Source organism: Lagopus muta, chromosome 10 (genome assembly GCF_023343835.1).
Source record: "Lagopus muta isolate bLagMut1 chromosome 10, bLagMut1 primary, whole genome shotgun sequence".
Taxonomy (NCBI): Eukaryota; Metazoa; Chordata; class Aves; order Galliformes; family Phasianidae; genus Lagopus; species Lagopus muta.
In genome coordinates, this window is record NC_064442.1 from 10,099,382 (window position 1) to 10,119,750 (window position 20,369).

General features: G+C 38.6%; 1 protein-coding gene across 3 annotated transcripts in view; it reads left to right on the forward strand.

Moving 5' to 3' along the window:
- The window catches only part of FBN1 (fibrillin 1), a 147,647-nt gene that overhangs the window by 33,870 nt on the left and 93,408 nt on the right, over positions 1-20,369 (forward strand). For all 3 annotated transcript variants that reach the window (XM_048956653.1, XM_048956656.1, XM_048956654.1), the window contains one exon: positions 17,203-17,400. In XM_048956653.1, coding sequence (XP_048812610.1) covers positions 17,203-17,400 — 198 coding nt within the window. The remainder of the gene's footprint in view (positions 1-17,202; positions 17,401-20,369) is intronic.

Here is a 20,369-nt window from a genome sequence, read left to right on the forward strand (position 1 = left end):
GTTGTTCTCCAAAGAAAGTGAGTAATAATTGACCTAATGTACAGAGCACATGAATAACATATTCTTTTGGTAAGAAATTTATGTTTTACAGGGTGTGCTAGAGTTCACATCCCTTTTTCACATCTTCCAAAAGATTTTAAAATACTCAGCTGCTCTATTAAATTTCTAATTCAACAAATACTCAAATACGAAGTATGCATTAGATAAAGCTCTTGAGTTGAATCCAAACATTGAAAAATCTTTTAATCTGTCTTGAAAACAGCTGTTCAGAATTTTGAATAGAAATAACAACTTCCTTCAGCCTATATCGTCGATGTCTGCTTCAGTCTCAAGCAGGAAGGAATTTCTTTCTGTTACTGTGATGCAAAGTCTTGCTGCAGTTCCAAGGATTCAGCTATCCCCAAAACATACCAGAATTGGTATTCTGCCCTCGTTGAAATCAGTAGAAATGCTTCCTTTGAATTCAGTGTGATAGAGGACAGACTAAGAGACGAGTTAGTTTTGAATCGTTAATGTTAGTTGTCTGGAGTGTGGCTGCACAAGGCCCTGTTGACATCTGCCACTGTTTAGAGACTGCTATTGTTCTTAGTGTATGTTTGCTGAAGGAATTCTTGATATGAGAGGTGTGTTTTTCAGTGTCTGAGATCATTCAAACAAATTGGATAAATGTATGTTCTGCATATCCATGTGCACATTCACTTTCGTTCTTTGCTCATAATACTTGGGTAATCTTATAAAACATTACGTCATGACTCCTCACTGAAGAGTACAAGTGAAATTTCTAGGCAACTGCTCATTGTATCCAAAGAAATACCAGAAAAGTTCAAGATCTTTGATACACTCAGATACACTGAGCATCAAACCCAGTAATTATTTGCCACTTATTGTAAGCTATTGCCAAAACCCTGCGGGCAGTGGCTTATGTTTGTTCCATGTCTTTGCTTGGCTATGACCAGAGGGTGGATTATGCGTACATTTCATGCACAACAACAGCTACAAGAAACTCATGTTGCTTGTACAGACCAATACCATCTCCAATACCAATTGTACATACCAATACCAATAGCATCAGTTCAAACTCAGATGGTGGAAGTCCTGTAGTGTTCAGGGGAATGAAGCCTGGATGAAACCTCTTAGGAAGGAAGTACGGAGGTGATTGAAACCCTAGTGAAGTCAGAGAAAGGGATGCCTGGGGACTTGGGTGGGCTTTGAATCAGACCTCAGAGTTGATGCAGACAGACTATTTTCTGCCAGATTTTAAGAAGGTACATGAGATTAATGAGAAAGCTCTGTGCTGTAGTACCATGCATTAATGTCAGCTAGTAATTCTGGATAAAAGCTCACAGACATAAGCCAGAAATACGAACAAGCTCTAACAACTCTAGAAGGCTGCTATTTCTGGCTCTAAGGTACAGAAATACTGCTACTTGTAATGGTGTTCATTTAACAGCAATTTGGGGTTTCAAGATGATGAATAAGATATTCTAACAGAATAAACAGCAAGCGAAACACTTATTGTCTCTTTCCCTTTTATGATATAGTGTTCCTTTTCTTTTGGGCTTATGTGCTGCTTACACAATCTGTCTGATATTCTTGTTTCTAAAATGTTTCTTGAGCGCAGATATGCTAATATACACTGGTTAAAGCATAGAAGAGTGTGTATGTGTCCTCCAATAGCTTTTTTGAAATCCAAAGGCCCTTATCATGCACTTCAATGGGATTCATGTTATACCCAAATTTGAGCACATGGGCTGGAGTTTTGGGCCATCCTTTTCCCATGAGGTGATGTCCTGCGCAGATGGAATGCTCAGCATGCCTATGACTTTCTGCACCTCATTCAAAGCAGGGGGGCAGCCTGATGCTCACATGAAAAATAAATAAGATCACTTCTATGAGCAGGGCTTTTAATCAGCTATTTAAAATATGCTGATCCCATTTCCAATTCCTAATTAAATGAGGGAAGGAAGGAGATCAGAATGCTGCCAGGCAGGAGTTCCATCCAGTGGTTATCTCATTTCAAACATGTGGGCTAAGTTACATTATCTTTCTAATTTAGGCTTACAGTATATTCACACACTAATAAAATGCTGGTGTGTAAGGGCAGTTTAACCACTGCAAGCATATTTTATTTTATAAGACTACACTATTTGATGATTTAAAAACATTTTTCTAATTTGAATTTTATTTATCACAGGCATAGTTGAAGCCTGAAGCTTAATTACTGAAATAGATATTTCCTTACAGGAATGGTGTAGATAAAACATGTTATTTCTGGGAACAGTCTTACTTACCTTTTGGATATAGTGCTCAATACCTCTGATGATCAGGAGGAAGCGTCTTAAATTATGAGCTTTCTACTGTTTTATGGGAATTTTTTTAAAGCCACCTAAAAGTTTTCCCACAGTGCTGGTTTACAACCAGCTGAAACCTTAGACATCACTAAAAACAGACACCGTCTGTTGTTCCATTAGCATTGCTTAGAGTGATGCATGTGTGTATCAGTGACCAATTCTTAAAGGTACCCATCTATTAAAAAGGAAAGAAGATATTTCCTATATTTTTAAGTACAAGTTTAAATTGGCACTGTAATTACTAAACCTTGCAGTTTAGATAGGTGCCAGAGCTCCCACTGATGAACTCTGAACTGCTTTATACTGTTTTCTGTACACTTACCCATCTTAACTCCCAGCAGTAGATAGGAGCTGCATCCTGCTTACCACCTCCATTCTCTCTTACCAGTTCTGGGAAATCCTGGGCTGCTGTCCATTGTGTGCCACGCTCTTATGCTCAATTCCAACAAGAATTTGACTTCCTAACATTTAACATACTCTTTGTCTCAGGCGCAAATCTGCTTTTGGCCTGAGAGCTCAGGGAATCACTGGGTTCCTAGCAGTTTAATACTGAAGTTAAAGCCCATTGAAATGAAAAGGCAAAAGATACTCAAGGATTTCAGTAGTGTATCTGAGATTCTATATCCAGAAGGGTAAGAGAAGCTTTCCTAGGTATGGATTCCCTCACTTCTTTTCCTTCCGTTAATCCTGACGTATTGATGGAAGCATCTTCACATCAGTACATGCTTCAACACTGCTGAGTTACAACAGGAAGATATGTGGGAGAGAGAAAAATGAATGGGATATGCTTAACAATCTGGAAACTGCAAATGGAACATGCTTTTCTAGCAAACAGTTTTAAACTACATCTTTTACTGCTCATTAATTTTATTCTAGTTTTGAAAGATGCCTTAAGATGGGGACAAAATTAAGCCTTGATGTGGTTTACTCAGCTCCAATTCATTTATTCAGTTGTTGTTCTTTCAGGGTTAGAAATATTTCAAAAGACATCAGAAGTACTGGCAATCCATTAGCTACAGTGCTCGGTTTTGTCTCAGTTTTGCTTTTTTGAGATGGATAGATAGCAATTGCCTAATTTGACAGATAGGCAGTATGTTGTCAGTGCAGTTGAATCAGGCCATCCTTCATTTCTGAGTTTGTTTGTTTTTTTTTTTTTTGTCTAATGTAATTTATCACTGGTTTAGTATTTCAGCTACACAAATAATACTTTGTACCTTATCAGATTGGAAATATCGAAAATGAAAAAATATGGAAGTCAACTCCACAGATGGGGAGAGTAGGGGAGGAGGGGAAAGCCCTCCTGGAAAATACAAGGTTAATGTCTGTGATTTCTGCAATCATTGCTTATTCCTGTGGTCACCTGAGTGCTCGCTAGTATGTAATATTTCAGAGTGCATATTCAGATGGAATACTGAGGTCTGTTGCATCAGTGGTAAACTCATTGCATTGCTGTGAAGTTCTCAGGCATCTTTGTGCTTCTCAGCATGTGAAGGTGAGCACTGTTGGCTGCTCCTGTTCTGCTTGATGTGCGGATTGCTCTCCTGGATGTTTTCTCCTGGCTGGCTGCTCCTCACTAGTTGGCTCTCCAGGCCTCCCTTTTCACTAGTTAGTAGGCCAGCCTGTCCTGGCAATAATCCCTCTCCTTACTGGCTGGTGAAACTCTCAGGCTGTCCTTTTCCTACCCTTCTTTCTCAGCCCTTCTCACATGATGCCTGCTGGTTCCCAGTGTTTGTCTCTCCATGTTTTTGTGCTTCCACTTGTGTTGGATTTGCTTTGATCCAACCTGTCTTTGCTGCCTTTGTGTTTTTCTTCCCTCTTCTTTTTGCTGTCTTGGCTTGTTGGATCCTTGGAGAGATCCGCTCTCTGTATTTGCAGCAGAGGACATTGTATGGTTACTAATAGAAAACTGAAGAAATGCTGTAGGTTGGAGTGATGGTTGTTTATCACTTTTTATTTACTATAGGATTTTTAAGTTCACTTATGAAGCAGTCTGTGCTTACATAGAAATGCCTATGGTAAAGCCTTAACTGAAGTGTCTTGTGCTTCTGTGACATCTTTCCCATAATCGTGAATTATAAGGTGTATGTCTAAAACTGCCTGCCATTTCCCTTAGGACTTAGAAATGCCTCAATTCACTCTTCTGATTCAGACATCACAATTATAACTGTAGTCTCACAAATGCTTCTCTTTGTTCATGTGGGAGAATTGTTTTCAGGTGATCACAGCAATGGGAAAGGCAGTGCGGCAGAATTCATCGCAGATAAAGATCTAGTGCAGAAGATGCTGTGAGAGAAAAAATTCTGTGGCCCTTCTTCAACTTGTTTCAAACTTTGTCCTGCAGTCAGTTCAAGTAACAGTTCATGCTAATGTTACTTGAAGTTTTGTCTGAGTTAGGAGTAGACAAGTACCTCTCCGTTGTTAGATTCTATAGCCTCATGTCATCTCTGCTCAAGAACTGCATTAAGTATCCATGGTTTTGTCCCTGTTTCACTCAAGTCTATTTTTAAGTGCTTTTGCTTTTTTTATGTGTGCCAGTTTTCTTTCTTCCTGATTATGGGATAAATGTCATAAATCACTCTAAATACTGATTAACAAGTCAGTCTCTAGTGGTAAATACACAGCCTTGTCCGTTGGAAAATACTCTTCCCTTCCCCCTTCCCCCCCCCCATGTGCTTTTTCCTCTCACATCAGAAATTTGAATCCCACGTGAGAAGGCATTGTTCCCATGTAGCAGCCCATTCCCTTCAAGTGAATATCATCTGTCCTTCTCCTCTATGATTTTTAAAGTTTTTGGATTGCTTTTACACATGTGTGTCCAGTATAGATATATTTCTGTATAAAAAATAGTTCATAGCATCTATTGAGTTGGAAAATTAATTAGACGACCTAATTGATTGTGCATGAGTTCTTCTGTGGAATGTGTTCTGCCGCTGTGTTGCACTTGCCCAGCACAGAAAATCTCAAGAGCTAATTCTTTTGGTCATTTATTACAAACAGACAATTAATTGAATTTAAAAAAGACTTGAAGATTCAAAACTAAAAAACATTATGCAAAAAATCTTTTCTCCTTTTATTGCAATAATGCCAAGAGGACAGAATTCAGCTCAAAGCTTCCTTTATCATTCACAGAACGCACAAATCTGTGTCCCGAAGGCTGTGTAGTCTGAAGAGGAAAAAACCTTACAGCGTCCAGAAGTATTGGCAGCCCTACGTTACATACAGAGAGATTAAGTCACTTGTGTAAGGGTATACAGGGAGTCTGTAGTGGAGTCTGAAACTGAACCCAGGTCATCTCAGTCCCAGCCAAGTGTCTCAACCACAAGACTATCCCTCCTCTTCAGTATGTCAGTGTAGAAAGTAGGCCAAAAAGTAGTTTCCATCCTCTTCTACACAGCATTTTGTAAGGCTGTGAAGTATTATGTATTAGACAGGCATCTGGATCAACAGCAGTTTCTACAGATTCTTTTATCTGTAAACAGCAGCAAAGCCTGTTAGTGTTTTGTACATTTCATATAAATTATTATTTTATCTATATTTTATATAGTTAAATCTGTACATAGCAAACTTAATTACAAAGCATTTTGATGATTTTTAAGAATGGAAAATGTATGGAAAAAGTATTTAAAGGACTGTGCGTTCTGCGGCGCTCTTCATTTTCATGTGTTTTAAGTTCCACTCCTGTTTGTTTATCCGATTAGGTAGCAGTGATGTGCTATACCAAGCTACGTAGTACACAACATATACTGAAAAAGGGAGGCTTGGATGGCATAACAGGCTAATTCACCCGTGTTACCTGAAGATTAAGTACTCCTATGTGGGGAGCTAGTGATGCTAGTGGTTTCCTGTCTTTGAGAGATTCCTATTCTATTGAGTACTTTCTTGTCTTCTCTGTATATCCAGTGTTAGAAATCTTGTGCTGAAACATTCTGTGCTTCAAATGGAAGTGTAAGTATGTGAGGAGGGAATGCCATGGGTATCCATCATTTTCATTCAATTAGGAGATTCTTGTATGAAATCAGCATTACTTTGTTGAAGTGCACATGTTTTCAGGAGTCTGATGCTATTCCCCATGAGGGTATAATGAATTAAATACAGTTGGTGTGTGTCACTTTCAGTTGAGCTGGTATGGGCTAGCTTTTGGAAAGAGGCCTCTGATGCAGAATGGGTCTCTCCCTTATCTTTATCCCCTTAGTGGCTGTTTCTTTGTGTGGCAGTTTGTGCGTGCACAGTCACAAGAAATGAGCTTCCCCACAGAATCGCAGAATGGTTGAGGTTGGAAGGGTCCAGTGATGGTTATCTGGTTCAGTCCCCAGCTCAAGTAGGGACACTTCCAGCAGGTTGCCAGGACTATGTCTAGGCAACTTTTGTGAGTATATTCCATTAGGAATGTATTCCCAAGAACGTATATTGCTATAATCACTTCCTGGGAAACAGTTTTGATTTAGTTTTGACAGGCTGTTTAATTGAGAATTGTCAGGAACGGTTTCTCTAATCCTTAGAAACCCTTAAATCCTGAGAATCCCTTAAAAACGTGATATATGTAGAAAATCCTCAGACATTTGAAGCCATTCATTCTTTGATATCCACCTCTTAGTGCTATGCAAGGACACACGTTCAGCTGAGCTGTCAGTGAAGACAGGAATGGCAGAACATCTTGAAGAAATAATATGCCTTGCTTTCATTAAATGATAATGTAGCTGATGTTCGTTGGCATTCTCCAATAAATATAGAAGCCTAGAAGCTCTCTGAATAACTTAGATTTTCTGCAGCTTGTTCATGATGAACAGCTTAATGCTTCAGTAAATATTAAAAAGAAAGTAATTATGAAGAGAGAGCCCTAGGCTCGCTGAAAACGTGTAAAATCCAAAGACCAGAAGAATGCTAACTGAGAAGTAGTCTGTAGCAGTATCTACTGGATCATACAAAACAAAACACGCAAATAAAAAAGCCCCAGTGATTAAATACACGAGTATTAGTATGTCATGTAAGTGTAAGTATGTGAGCAGGGAACACCATGGGTAGCCATCATTTTCATTCAACTAGGAGATCCTGTTCTTGTATGAAATCAGCATTGAAAGTATTTGTCAGTTGAGCTGGTAGGGGCTGGCTTGAAATACTTGAAAATATTTGTCAGTCAAGATCAGATCATTTCCCTTCATGAAGAGAGATGTTTCCTACTTCTGGCAGTGGCTATTAATTGCATGAAATAATTGCAGTTATGGTATGTGTTCCATAACATTTCAACAGAGGTACCATCAAACTTACACAGAGTTAACTAGTGCATGCCATTATTGTGTTTGTATTTGGATCACTATATTAGTGCAGATCTCGTATGCGTAGTTATGCAAAATGAGCCAGGTGCTGATCATGATTGCATTGGTGTAAACACAGAGTGATGACACAGTTTCACTGAGGAAGGATCTTCCAAAACAAGAGTGGCGTGGTGTTTCAAGTTGATGCATTTCACTGTAGAGGTAGAGATGAGACATTACTGCCTGAAGTAATTTTCTGTACATTATCGGTTTAGATTTGTAACACTTTATGAGATACGGGGAGAGCATAGTGCAATCACTGCTAAAGTATTTATGTGCAAATGTATATAATGCACTGAATATTATCATTGTTTTTCTGATATATTTTTAATGCATTTAGCTGGCTATTTACAAGGTTAAACTGTGTGTTCAAAATTTACCCAAAAAAGAACAGTATTAGTTATTAAAAGGAAAATAAATGAGTATTGACATCATGTCAAATCTGTCATCACTAAAGTCATCACTAAAAAATGTGTATATGAGAAGTACAGAGAATGCATTAACCCAGTCAAGTGCCTGGTTGAAGAGATTTGGTCAGGGAGCTGGCTGCCATTTGAAGAAGAGTGTCTTTACAGGAATATGATCTACATGCCCCTTGCTTTTCCACTTCCATAATTCCTCGGGAGTGCTGGTCCTTTTTAGTTCTGGAAAAGGGGGAGCTTTCTTAGGGCAAGCCAGACAATTCCTGGCAGCTGTTGGGAAGGAGTAAGAAGAAACTGTTGATTGCTCTAATTACCTTGTTAAGGAGCTGCCAAGAGCTTAGAAGTTTTGCATTCGTTAGGACCACAAACATTTGTCCGTGTGTCATTATGATAATATATACTTACCAACACCCCAAACACCATAATTACATTTACTGCCTTCCCTTTAAGTTATCCACACTGAAAGAAAGTCGACTTCTTGCTGTTCCTGCTGTATGTTTACTCTTCGTATTTCACTTAGCTTCAATGGTGAAATTGGCTTTCCTCCATTCTCTCACCTCCCTTTTTTATTTATAACCCATTTTTAGTCCTGGGCTGAGTTTGATTCCAATGATCTGCAATTGTATTTTGTTTCATGACACTGCAGAGAAACATTTATATACTATCCCCCCCTTCCTCTCCCCCACAGTTCTTTCTAATGCATTTATACCGCTCCTTCTTTGAAAATGTGAGCAGTATGTCTTTAAGTCCTGAGTGTTGCATTGTCTGAAAGCATTTTCCCTTTCTTTGGATGTCGGTCTATTTAATATACTGTAACTCATTAGGGTCTATTTTTCTTACACAGTTTGCACTACTTTTGGATGGTCTCAGCTATTTTACAGTCAGTGTCTTCTGGAGCCAAAGAAAAAAAGCAGAGCCTGTCTACTAGCTTTGTCCTTACCTTGCTATTTAATAGTTAATACTTTGTGGTATGTTAAGACTGTTTCTATAACGTGGCACTTCTTAAGAACTCTACTTTTTAAAAAGTAGTAATAAACTTCAGCCAACTTAGTCTTTTTAAGTGAAACTTCCAGAGTTCTTCAATTGAATCTATTCTTCTGAACAATCACCCGGTCTTCACAATAAATGTGTCACCAATGTTAGTTACTTTTTCTGCAAAAAAAAAGAGGCATTTCTTTTTAGCCTGTGAAAGAAACTGGAAAAATTAAAATCTGTAAAGAAGTGTTGTTTTGTATCTCACACAGCAAAGTAGAGTGGGTCAGAGTTTGTCAGGTAACTGTTTATTCAGAAATGAGAGGTTGTTCTGCATTTAGCTGCATTGCTTACTGTTTTCTTCATCACGGAAAAGGATAAAATGTGGTAACAATTTTCTGTATTTGGACTGCAGCCGTACATAATTGGGAACAACAGAGCTACAGCCTTGATTTTGGTGAAATGCTTAGTCTGCGTGTTGGATTAAAATGTGTGCAACAAATCACTCCAATTCTGTAATAATTTTTTGAACATTATTTTTTTATTTTATTATGGTAATGTTATTACTTTTCAGTTACAGACTTCAAGAACTGGGTCAAGAATAAAATTGGCATGAAAGTAGTTGTATATTTGTTCTTGAAAATGGATTGCCAAAATACTCTTTTAAATGGCCAGCCTGAATTGTTCTGTACACCCACTGCTGCTGATAACGTTAGGCTTATGTGGTTAGTAAGCAGTTATTTAAAAGCCCTGTTCTTTAACCAGTATCCTAGGAAGACTAGATAATATTTGTTAGATAGAAATGTTAAACAGATCGTCTGTGCAAAAAGGCATTTGTGAAGAAGCTTACAGAATGGAAAATAAATCTAGGCTGAAGTGTGCCAGCAAGTCAATATATGAGAACAATTTGTGACAAGCAAAGGTGAGGAAGACGTGCAAAAATGGGGTCGTCGGATTCATGAATTAGAGGATAATATTTGTAGGTCTGGGATACATAAGGCAGGAACTAATTTTTGTGGTTAACTGATACAGAACAAAAAATTATGATACCGGTGGAAGTTACTTATTGCAGGTGTTGGATATGCCTCCATGGATGTTTTTTGTCTTGTTAAATTAACGAGAGGCAACTTGGAGCAGTGATCTGTCCACAGCACAGCTGTGGTATTTTGAGCCATTTCTACTGCCAGATTCATACCTCTGCCTTACAGCACTGACCAGGTGCACTGGTTCCCCAGTTCCAGTGATATCCTAGCAGTAAACAGTGTTAAATCTTAACAATTTGAGCTCTGTGCTGAACTGTGCACTGGTGCAGCTGAGAGGTGGCCTTGTTAATATGTGAAGCCACCTCTGGCACTGGAAAGCAGCAGACAGAAGTGACACGGGAATACTTTCTTCACATACCACAACTAAATCCACCAAGCCTCATTGGTAAGAAGCTTGGGCACTGTAGGACATAAGGTTTAAAATACTTACAAAGTTTTTTCTTTCTTTCTGAACACTCTCTAATATCTTTGCCATGTACTTTCCAGCGATGACACATTCAGATCTGACTAGGATGAGTAATGGTGTCTGGCTCAGGGGAGGAGGGGACAGAGGAGAGCTTAACAGTGAGTAATTATTTGAGGAAATGGCCCATGTGGAAATAAGTGTTGGGATTGGATGCATTTATCAACTGGCATTTCAGTGTCACCTGCAAGTGGAGACTTACCGTGTCTGACTTTTGAAATGGTTGGAAGTCGGTGCACTGAGCAGACACAGGGCAGTTGTGTTGTGGGTCTCTCTTGATTCAGCCTGTGAGGTGAGGTGTGTGATCCTCCCCTACTAAGCAAGGTGGAAGTAAATAGTTGTTATCCCATGGATTCCTGACCGCGCTCATTCACTTTTCTGCCCAGTGCTTAAAAGCCATGAAGTCCTGTGTAAATGTAAAAGGTGATTTCCAGATAACCTAGGAACAACTGAAAGGGTGCACTTTATAAGTGAAAATGGAGCACAAGCGCATCAGCCTTTCCCATTCCTCTGGCAAGGTGTCATGCTAGTTTGCGTTAGTTTCTTGGGAAATGTACGCCTGTAAAACATTGTCTGTTCCCTTTGTCCTTATCAGGAGATGTTTTCCTGACTGAAGGTACATAAAACCACTTTGACAGACATTTGGAAATTTAACCTGAAATGCTCAGCCTTTAAAACTCAATGTGCTGTGGAGGTGCTTACTGCTGCAGCTTGGTTATGTTGTCTTACTGTGTCAGTTCTGAGTCTTCCTGTAATTCTTGGCATTTTACTGAAAAAAAAACCCTCATTTTGAGCACAGCTTCCTGATATGTGGTGGTGTTTATTTTCATCATCTTTAAATGCATTGCTCCTTTTCTGAAGAGAGTAAGATGACTGAAGTATAGTGAAAGCTGTATTTTTCTATTATCAGTGTGGTTGTTTGTGTAACAAAGGGAAAGAGTTGTATGGTTTCCAACCCAGGTAAGAAACAAGGCTTTCTCAAAGAACTAAGATGTAAGCTTCTCGTTATATCTATGCTGCTGTTTGTTTCAGATGTTATATCAGGTTATGTGATCTACATTTATTTCATTCTGAGCTTTTAAGCTTGGGAAAAATGACAGACATTTTGTTTGCACAAGTATAGCCAGGTCAATTTAGAATCTCTGAAGCAGGTAAATATGATGATGTATGCAGGCTTCCTTCTCTTCCATGAATTTTTGCTGTAATTCAAATAACCAGCCATTGGACATTTATGGAAACTCCTTTGGAAATCTTGTCATCTGCTTTTCTATTCCTAATCTAATTTTTCTAATCTAAAATTTGTGCTTTTCTCTTGTACTTTAAGAATGCCACTGGAAAACAGAATCACTTTAAAATACTTTTTTTTTTCTTTTCCATTAGAAATACACATTTTTTATGGTTAAGAAAAAAATAAAGTAGAAATTTCCCTCTTAAATAGTGAAGATTTTCCCTCCAGTTGTTTTTCCTTTTGCCTTCTTCTCTGTGTTCAGTCTGCTTTATTTCACAGAGGGCTTTTAGTGGCACCATTGTAAACGAGTCTGTAGGTTTGTTACATTGCTTACTGAATTGGGTAATAATAGAAACTGTTCACAGCCTGGGTTACAAAAAGCATTGTTAGATAAATTCTTATTTAGATTTGCTTTTCCTTTGGGAAAGTTTGTTTGATGATCTGGTGGGCAGTTGCTTTTGGCCAGCCTTACTTCAGAAGTTTCACTTCTGCTTCATTTTCTCTTTTTCCTTTTGTGCAATACAGCACTGTGCAGGTTATATTATAAACAAAGCTTCTCTCTGTATTTTCCAATAGATTGTAGTAAAACCTTACTTATAGTTTATCCATGTCGTTAGACTGAACAATTTAGTTTCCTTTGCTATTAAAATATGAGGATAATTTCCCAAATGTTATACTTGAGCACAGAAGCACAAATTTGTGCAGTGGGATCCCTGACTGTCAAGTGGATTTCACTTGGGTTACGTTGTGACCAGTGCACAGTTCTGAGCAGGCTATGCAGAGTCGTGTGTTCCTGCATTGCAGTTCTGTCTCCCTTCCAATCATCTCCTCACAAAATACTAGAAACAAAAACACTACTAAGTGGGAAAGTAAGTTCTAATAAAGATGAGATCTACAGCACTTTGACATAGAACCCCTTCTTACCTTTTCTTATTCTGTGCATGATAATGGAATATTATTTTTACTCCTTTTTTTCCCCTGTACTGAATAAAAGGAAGGTTGTCCATTTGCATTGCTGAGTGGTTTCAGTTGCACAGTAGTCTTGGCTGGATTTTGGGGTTCAAGCAGAGTTTACCCATATGGAGTGGTAGCAGCTAACAGGAACGCTTCCTTCCTCCAAGCAACCTCCTGGGTTTGTTGCTCAGACACTGCTGTAGCACGTGGGACTGCATGAGCTGTGTGTGCTGTGTGCTGAGAACCAGCAAAGCAGCACTCATTTTGTCATCATCCACAATGGCAAGAAGTGGTGTTTTCCTGTTTTGAATAATATAATCCTGATTATGGTAAGATGATTGGTGGCTTGCTAGCATCTCATTCTGTGATCAGTTTATTTTAACAGGGCTGGAAGAATCTGTCAACCTCACCAACAGGTGATTAAGTTTGTAAAATAAGGCTGTAAATTTGAACCATCAAGTATTCTGTATAGAAGGTTTATAAGGGATGAATATTGGAGGAGACTGAGCAGAGTTTCATTCAGCATCCTTGCACTGGCATAACTGCTTAATATTGATTCTGTTTGCTCAAAATTGTATTTAAACATTATTTTTACGTGAAATAGGATATTGTTCTTGAAAAAAAACTGCAGTTAACATGAAATGAGAGCTTGAGAGCTTTCTGAGTTGAGAACTTAAGAAGTGTATCTTGATATTGAAAGTCTTGCACTATCCTGGTGTTTCAGTCTCATTGGTGCTGTCCAGCTTTTACTGGAACAGTTACTGGTATTTATTGCTCCACTTTGTTTTGATCAAAGTCTGATGGAGTTACATATTTCAGCCACCTCTCTGATGGCTTTAGGAACATAAAAGATCTTCTGTGAGGATAACAAAAATTGTCTGATTATGGCTAAAACAGGAACAAGGTAGATCAAAATGCAGCTTGATTCTTTCCCTTAGACTTAACAAACTGGATTCTCACATGATGTACACTACCCTCATTCCATTGCCCTCTTGCTCTTTCTGACACAGGTGAACTTAAAGTGCTTTTAGAGTTTCAGCTGTCTTCTCAGTTGTCTGAGGTTTCTTTATAGAAATAGCTAAAAAATATGTGAAGAGGCAGATGAAATTGTTAGACAACCATGGCTGATGCCTTACTGAATGTTACTTGCACATGCTGAAGTTTGCATTAGAAATATCATCAAACATTGGAATCATCAGCTGTACATCTTTAACATGTAATTTTACTAAAATATTGTCAAGTCTCAATATTTTTCATATAAAATCCTATTATCTCTTGGGGAAAAAAAGGGAAGTATTCCCCCCTCCCCCTCCTCTTTTCAATTCCTTGTTGATAACTTGGAACCTTGTATTTGAGCTTTACTCATAAGGTAGTTTGAGTAATTGCAGATTAATTGCAGTCATAAATACATAAGTGAACTTCATTGTGACAAAGTAAAGATTGGGATTTTAAGTCATATTCCATGTTAGTGCCTTGTAGCACTGGCTATGTAAGTTTTACAACATCTTCTGAAATCAGCATAATTCATAATTTAAAAAAAATTAAAGGGAGATGATGTAGCTCAAGGAAACTTCTTTACTTGTTATACTACTACCTTCTCATTCTGTCACTGTTTTAGTGGAATACCATTTCCTTTTTGTATGGCTTACGCTTGTAACATGTAAAAAATCTTCAACTTGATATTAAGAGTGCTTTAATTTTAGAGCTCTTTTGATTAAACCTCTATAAAAACATTGGAATTCAAGTGAATGTGGATTTCCCTGTGGTTATAGGTCAGTAAGTACGTACAAATGATCTTCTTGCCCCTTTTTTGGCCTTTAGAATTTCCCATTCAGAACCCAAAAGAAAATCCTACTTGTTAAGATTGTGGAAGATTGTATTTGAGAAAATAGGAGGAAAGTTGTACTCAACAGAAAACTGAGTATTAAGAGCAAAATTTATCAAGGGAAAGGATTAGGTTAAAAGAGATTTAATAATTCTCTATACTGAAATGCTATAAACTTAGGTAATAACAATTAGAAGCTGGAATAGCTTGGTTTCGAGTGCATATTTAGCCTATTTCTTGTTACTGAAACCTTGAGGAAAGATTTGCAATTATTTGAAAAAAAAAAAGGATAAAAAATTATAAAAAAAACTTCATATTTCGAAGTCATATTAGCCACTGCTAGGTCATTTATAGTTTGAAAGCAAACAATGGTAAATGCTGATCCATTCATATTCCAACATAAAATACAAGATGGGCTATTCATTGCTGTCCGATGTGTGCTTCCACAGAGAACAAAATGCCTCCTCTTTTAACCGTCTATATTTAAACTGTATGGGGACAATCTACAATAAAGGATTTCATTCTTAGGAGGTACGCTGGAGTTTTCACGTTGACAACACCAAACTGTGGTGTTTCTAAAGAATTATCATCTGTTGTTTTAATATTAGAAGTTTTAACGTTAGAATTTTTGCATTCAGTGAAGAGATATCTCTCATAGACCTTGTTTTGTTCAAAATTAGATGAGACTTGATCTATTTGAGGGTAGGAAGCTCTGCAGAGAGATCTGGGTAGGCTTGGTCAGCCATGTCCAGCCCGCGGGCTGCATGCAGCTTGGTGCAGCTTGCACTGCAGCTGCCCTGCCCCGCGCCATCGTGGTCTGCTCTTCCCGCCAAGCAGCCCGGCGAATCCCCTCAGCACAACCAACGGCTGTGCTATGTGCGCCATCTGGGCTGAAACCAGGGCACGGGGTGCGGTGCAATTAAAAAATGGATCATGCCTCTTTATCAGACTTCTGTGAGACCTCTCTTAGCAGAGAGAAACACCCCTCACTTCACAATCGTGCCTTATTTGTGTCATCGCTTTTTGGCACTACGTACATTTGTGAACAACTACTTGGAAGGATGAAGTACAGGAAAAGTAAAATTTCATCAAAAATTGCTGACAAACACCTTGAGAATTCACTGAGAATTGCAGCCACTGCCATCAAACCAGACTAATGCATTAGTTTCACAAAAACAAGATCAAATATCCTTTTTTATTTTCTGTTGCTCTCTTATTTATGTATTTTAATACAAATCATTAATAATTAAACTAAGCTGTTACTTTATATGCATTAACTATATTATATATTTAATGATGACTGCTCCAAAAGTGTTATGTTGGTCCACAATATCAGGGATGACTGTTGGTGGCATTGAGGATTACTGTAAGCCATTTTACTTATTATGTCAAAGAGTGGCTTGATTAGTCAACAGAATTATTGTATATCATAGAATCATAGAATCACCAAGGTTGGAAAAGACCTTCAAGATCATCCAGTCCAACCGTTCACCTATTCCCAGTAGCTCCCACTAAACCGTGTCCCTCAACACAACATCCAGCCTTTCCACACGGTGTCCTTGGAATGGAATAAAGATCAGCTGAATGATTGTTTTCAAGGTGCCCCTGGATTGGGAAGCAATCCTGGTGTCATTGTCTAACAAGAGACCTGTGGGCAGAAGAGAAAGATGTCCAGTCTTTAACACTTAATACCAATGGTTTAATGGAAACATGTTACAGCTAACAAAATTTGGAAGTGGCATGAAAATTGAAGGAATTCATGATGTCATCACTACAAGGCAGTGTGAATTGCTTAGTGACCTTGGCTTAGGCAGCTGGTAACTATTTCAGTACAGACAAACATCAGGTTTATAATTTGCTGGCTGTGCTGACAGGACACTGGAATCTGTCTGGGTGCTGTGTAACAGAAAAACATTTTAGGGTCACTCACAAAGAATTAACTGTAGTGTGCACCCCGGATATGCAGGAGACAGCAGGAGTTGGCAGTACCACTATTTGGTTGTTGCCCTTGGAGAATGGAACAAAATAAAGTCTACTAGTATTTTATTAACATCTTAGTTTAATTCTTTCTGTTGGATAAGTGGCCTGTCCTACCATAAACAAATCAAAGCAGATGTGTTCCACATGCCCTCCTTTCAGCTGTAGGCAAAGCTTACCCACATATCTGGTACAGCATATGCCTGAATAACAGTGAAAACTGTCCTCAAAAAACTTTCTGCAATCTATATTCATATCCCTCGAGACTCATTTGAGAATAACTTGTGGAAATAAACTCATCCTAACCTTTTTATCTGTATTATTTTAATTAATGTGCCGAATGTTTAAAACAAACTAGCATAAAGACTGCCCAGATAGTGTTACTAGGTATTAAACCAAGCTGCAAAGAGATTGTGGAGAATCTTAAACATATAATACCACTGGTAAAATAGTCACAGTGTATTGACAGGGCTGCTTACTTTCCATGGATCTGATTGAGAAGTAGATCTGAGAAAAACCTTTAGCAGAGCACAACTGAGTAAAAATGCTGGGGTAGTCAGAAATTTATGTGCAAAAGACTTGCTTGAATCTTGTTGCTTTGCTTTATTACAAATTTTTATTGTGATGCTCATTATGTTTCCTATCTTTGAAACAGATTACAGGACCGGCCCTTGCTTCACTTTGGTCACGAACCAGATGTGCCAGGGACAGCTCAGTGGAATAGTCTGCACAAAAACCCTTTGCTGTGCAACTGTTGGGAGAGCATGGGGCCACCCCTGTGAAATGTGTCCTGCACAGCCACATCCCTGTCGACGAGGCTTCATTCCAAACATTCGAACTGGGGCCTGTCAAGGTAAGTTAACAGCAGAGCTTCTCCAAAAGCTGCTGAAATTGTTACTGGATTAATCTTAATTGAGTTACACTGCTGTGAATAACCTGTCCTAAGCCATTCTTGGCTATATGTGTGAAGTATGGAAAAACATTGTCAAATGCATTACTTCATGATTCAGTGAGTGCCTGATGTTCAAGTGAGTACATTAGTAACTTAGGTCATGTGAGAGCAGCCAGCATCTTAATGAATTTCTCACTGCCAGCAGCCTTTTCCCTTGGTTCTCTAACGGTGTTTTTCAGAGTTTACCAATCAGCCATTCCATGGAGGAACGTATTCAGTTTCAGAACTCACTCAAAACATGAATCAATCCATGGCAATGCTGTTCTATTTATCTGGTGTGGGATTTTTTTGTTGTTGTTTTTTAGCTAAAATTTGTTGGTTTTGGATTTGTTTGGGTATCTTGCCTCTCAAGCTACGCTGTTTCAGCATGGAGAAAAGTGTGTGCTGTGCCATTTAAAATGCCTTACTTTACTTACTATATATTTTATACAATTTTGGAAATGTATTTGCATTTGTTTCAAATCGTAAAATCCACCCAGATGTTGCTTACTTCTTTCTGAGCATGCCTTACCACAGAAAGTCCTTACACTGCTTTTGGCTTTTATTCTAATACTTCCAGCTGTATAAATTCTTTTATTGTCTGGATGTCTGGCAGGAAACAGGAGAAAGTTAACAGGGGCAGCTATGTATTAAACTGATGTGGATTATAAATTCCCAGGACCGTATCTTTGGGACTAGTTTATTTCGATCTGTATAACGTTTTCTAATAAGTTGCAGTATTTTTTTTTTAAACAGAGGAGATAAAGATTACAAATCTACTAGTAATTTGATTTAATCATGAAATTCCTGTGAAAGGACTTCAAGGCATTCCATTGTATTAAAAAATGTAGATATCTGTCACAGGCCACGTCCTGTTTGATGCCTGCAGATAGGCATGATGGACTTCAAGATGGGCATGTTTGCATATGCCACGTAACTTGCACATATGTTGACCTCGGCCATTCTGTTCCCTCTCTCACTAAAGGCCAGAACTAAATTGTGTCAAAATCTGTAAATTGATGTTTTGGGATCTTATGTGCATAAATAGGTGACCACACCCCTGACCTCATGCCACACCTACTTATATCCCTCTTATTTGTGCCATGGAAAAGTTGCAGTGACCTCTCCTCTGGTTTTGTGCAGTTCACAATAAGGCTACCCCTGCTTGCTATGCATTTCTTCGCATTCAGATGCATTTATGCTAATTCATTCGCAGTGCCAACACAATTTTGGCCCTGTATGTTTGACCTTTACTTTCCACTTTTCTCTCCTCTTGTAATGTGTTCATAATTTCAACAGATCTGCTATAGAGCCACATATTAGCTTTATTTTTCATGCAATTGTACTAAATCCAGTCCTTTTGAAATCAGATAACATCCATTCAGACTGAAGACATTTCAGACTTTCACATCCATATTCAATCTAACTGAAGAAAAACAGGTTAAATAAAATCTCTGTGTAGAAAAAAAACCATTATTATTGCGTGGAGAAATCAGAAGAAATAAAATGGAGGGGAGGACAAGTTTGTTATAAAAAGTAAATAGAGCATCACTGCCCAAAGCCTGACTTTGTCTGGCTGGCTGAAAGTTAAATTAATATTACAGCTGAGATTTCTTAAAGATACACACTACAAAAGTGAAAGCCAAAAGGTGGGACCTTGAAACAGACATCATGACTCAGGAGCATGAGTTCTACTTTTTTCATTTAAATTCAATACAGTGCCATGAAGTCTGGCCTGACTGCTGTTATTAAAGAGCCCCATACTGCTTCAGCTTGAGTCCCTGCAGCAGTGTTTCTGTCAGTGGGTGCCAAAGCTGTGCTGACTGTCTGTGCTTCCCAGCACAGTGGGTAATGCAGGCATGGCGGTGCTCTGACTCTGCTGTGCTTCCCGACCTGGTTCAGACAGCCCAGGGATCTTTACATAATGCTCTGCAATGTGGTACAGATATGCCCCTTGGCGTTTCTGAAACTTCCTACTTGTGGCTCCCAGGGAAATTGCTTCTTGGCCTTTTGTACAGACATAATACTTTGCTTTTCAGGCTGGAAGACACATTACAGCTGTCTCTCTGCGAATTATACAGGGAGGTTTAAAGGCATCACCTCCTTCAGCTTCTCTCCTGTGTAGAAACTTACCCTAGCGTGAAGCCCAAGAATTCAATAAATCGGATTTTGCCAGCAGTGGCTAGTAACCCCTGGGGAAATAGGGAAAGCACAGCCATTTGGGTTGGAAAGTGGTGAGTGCTCTGTTTGCTCCCAAAAGATTAGGGAGCAGCAGGCACAAGGCTGCCCTCAGGGGAGTGTGAGCCAGACCTCTGCTGTCTCCTACTGCAGTGTCACTCCTCCTCCTTTAGTCTTTTTTTTTTGTGGCTATTACTAAGCCATAGCAACACTTTCACAGCTTAGTGATGACACATACGTTGTTGTGCTAAAATAGCTGTCAGGCCAGAAACTTGAAAATGTTTTTCTTGTGCTTCCTACCTATCCTGTGATATCATCTTTGTCATTTCATTATCTTAAGTGAAAATTAAAAGCAAAGAGAGAGAAATAAAGGGAAAAATTAGAAAGAAAAAAACCAACAGTTATGAATGTCTAAATAAATCATCAATAATGCCTCTTGATATTATTAATTATGGCTGTGAAACTCTTTGAGTCAAATCCTAACCACAGCTTAAAGTCACGATGCTGATCTTACTGGAGTGAAGAGTTAATCATTTCCATCAATAACGACTGTGAAGTTCCCTGTATGAGGCACTCTTCATGCACGTTACACACTGTTCCTTCACTCATCTGGGGCTCCTGAATCTCAGCACTTGGCTACATGCTGTATGGAGCTGCCAAGATTTTCAAAGTGGCAAGTGATTTTGAATGCCCAGCTTCAGATTCTTTAAAGG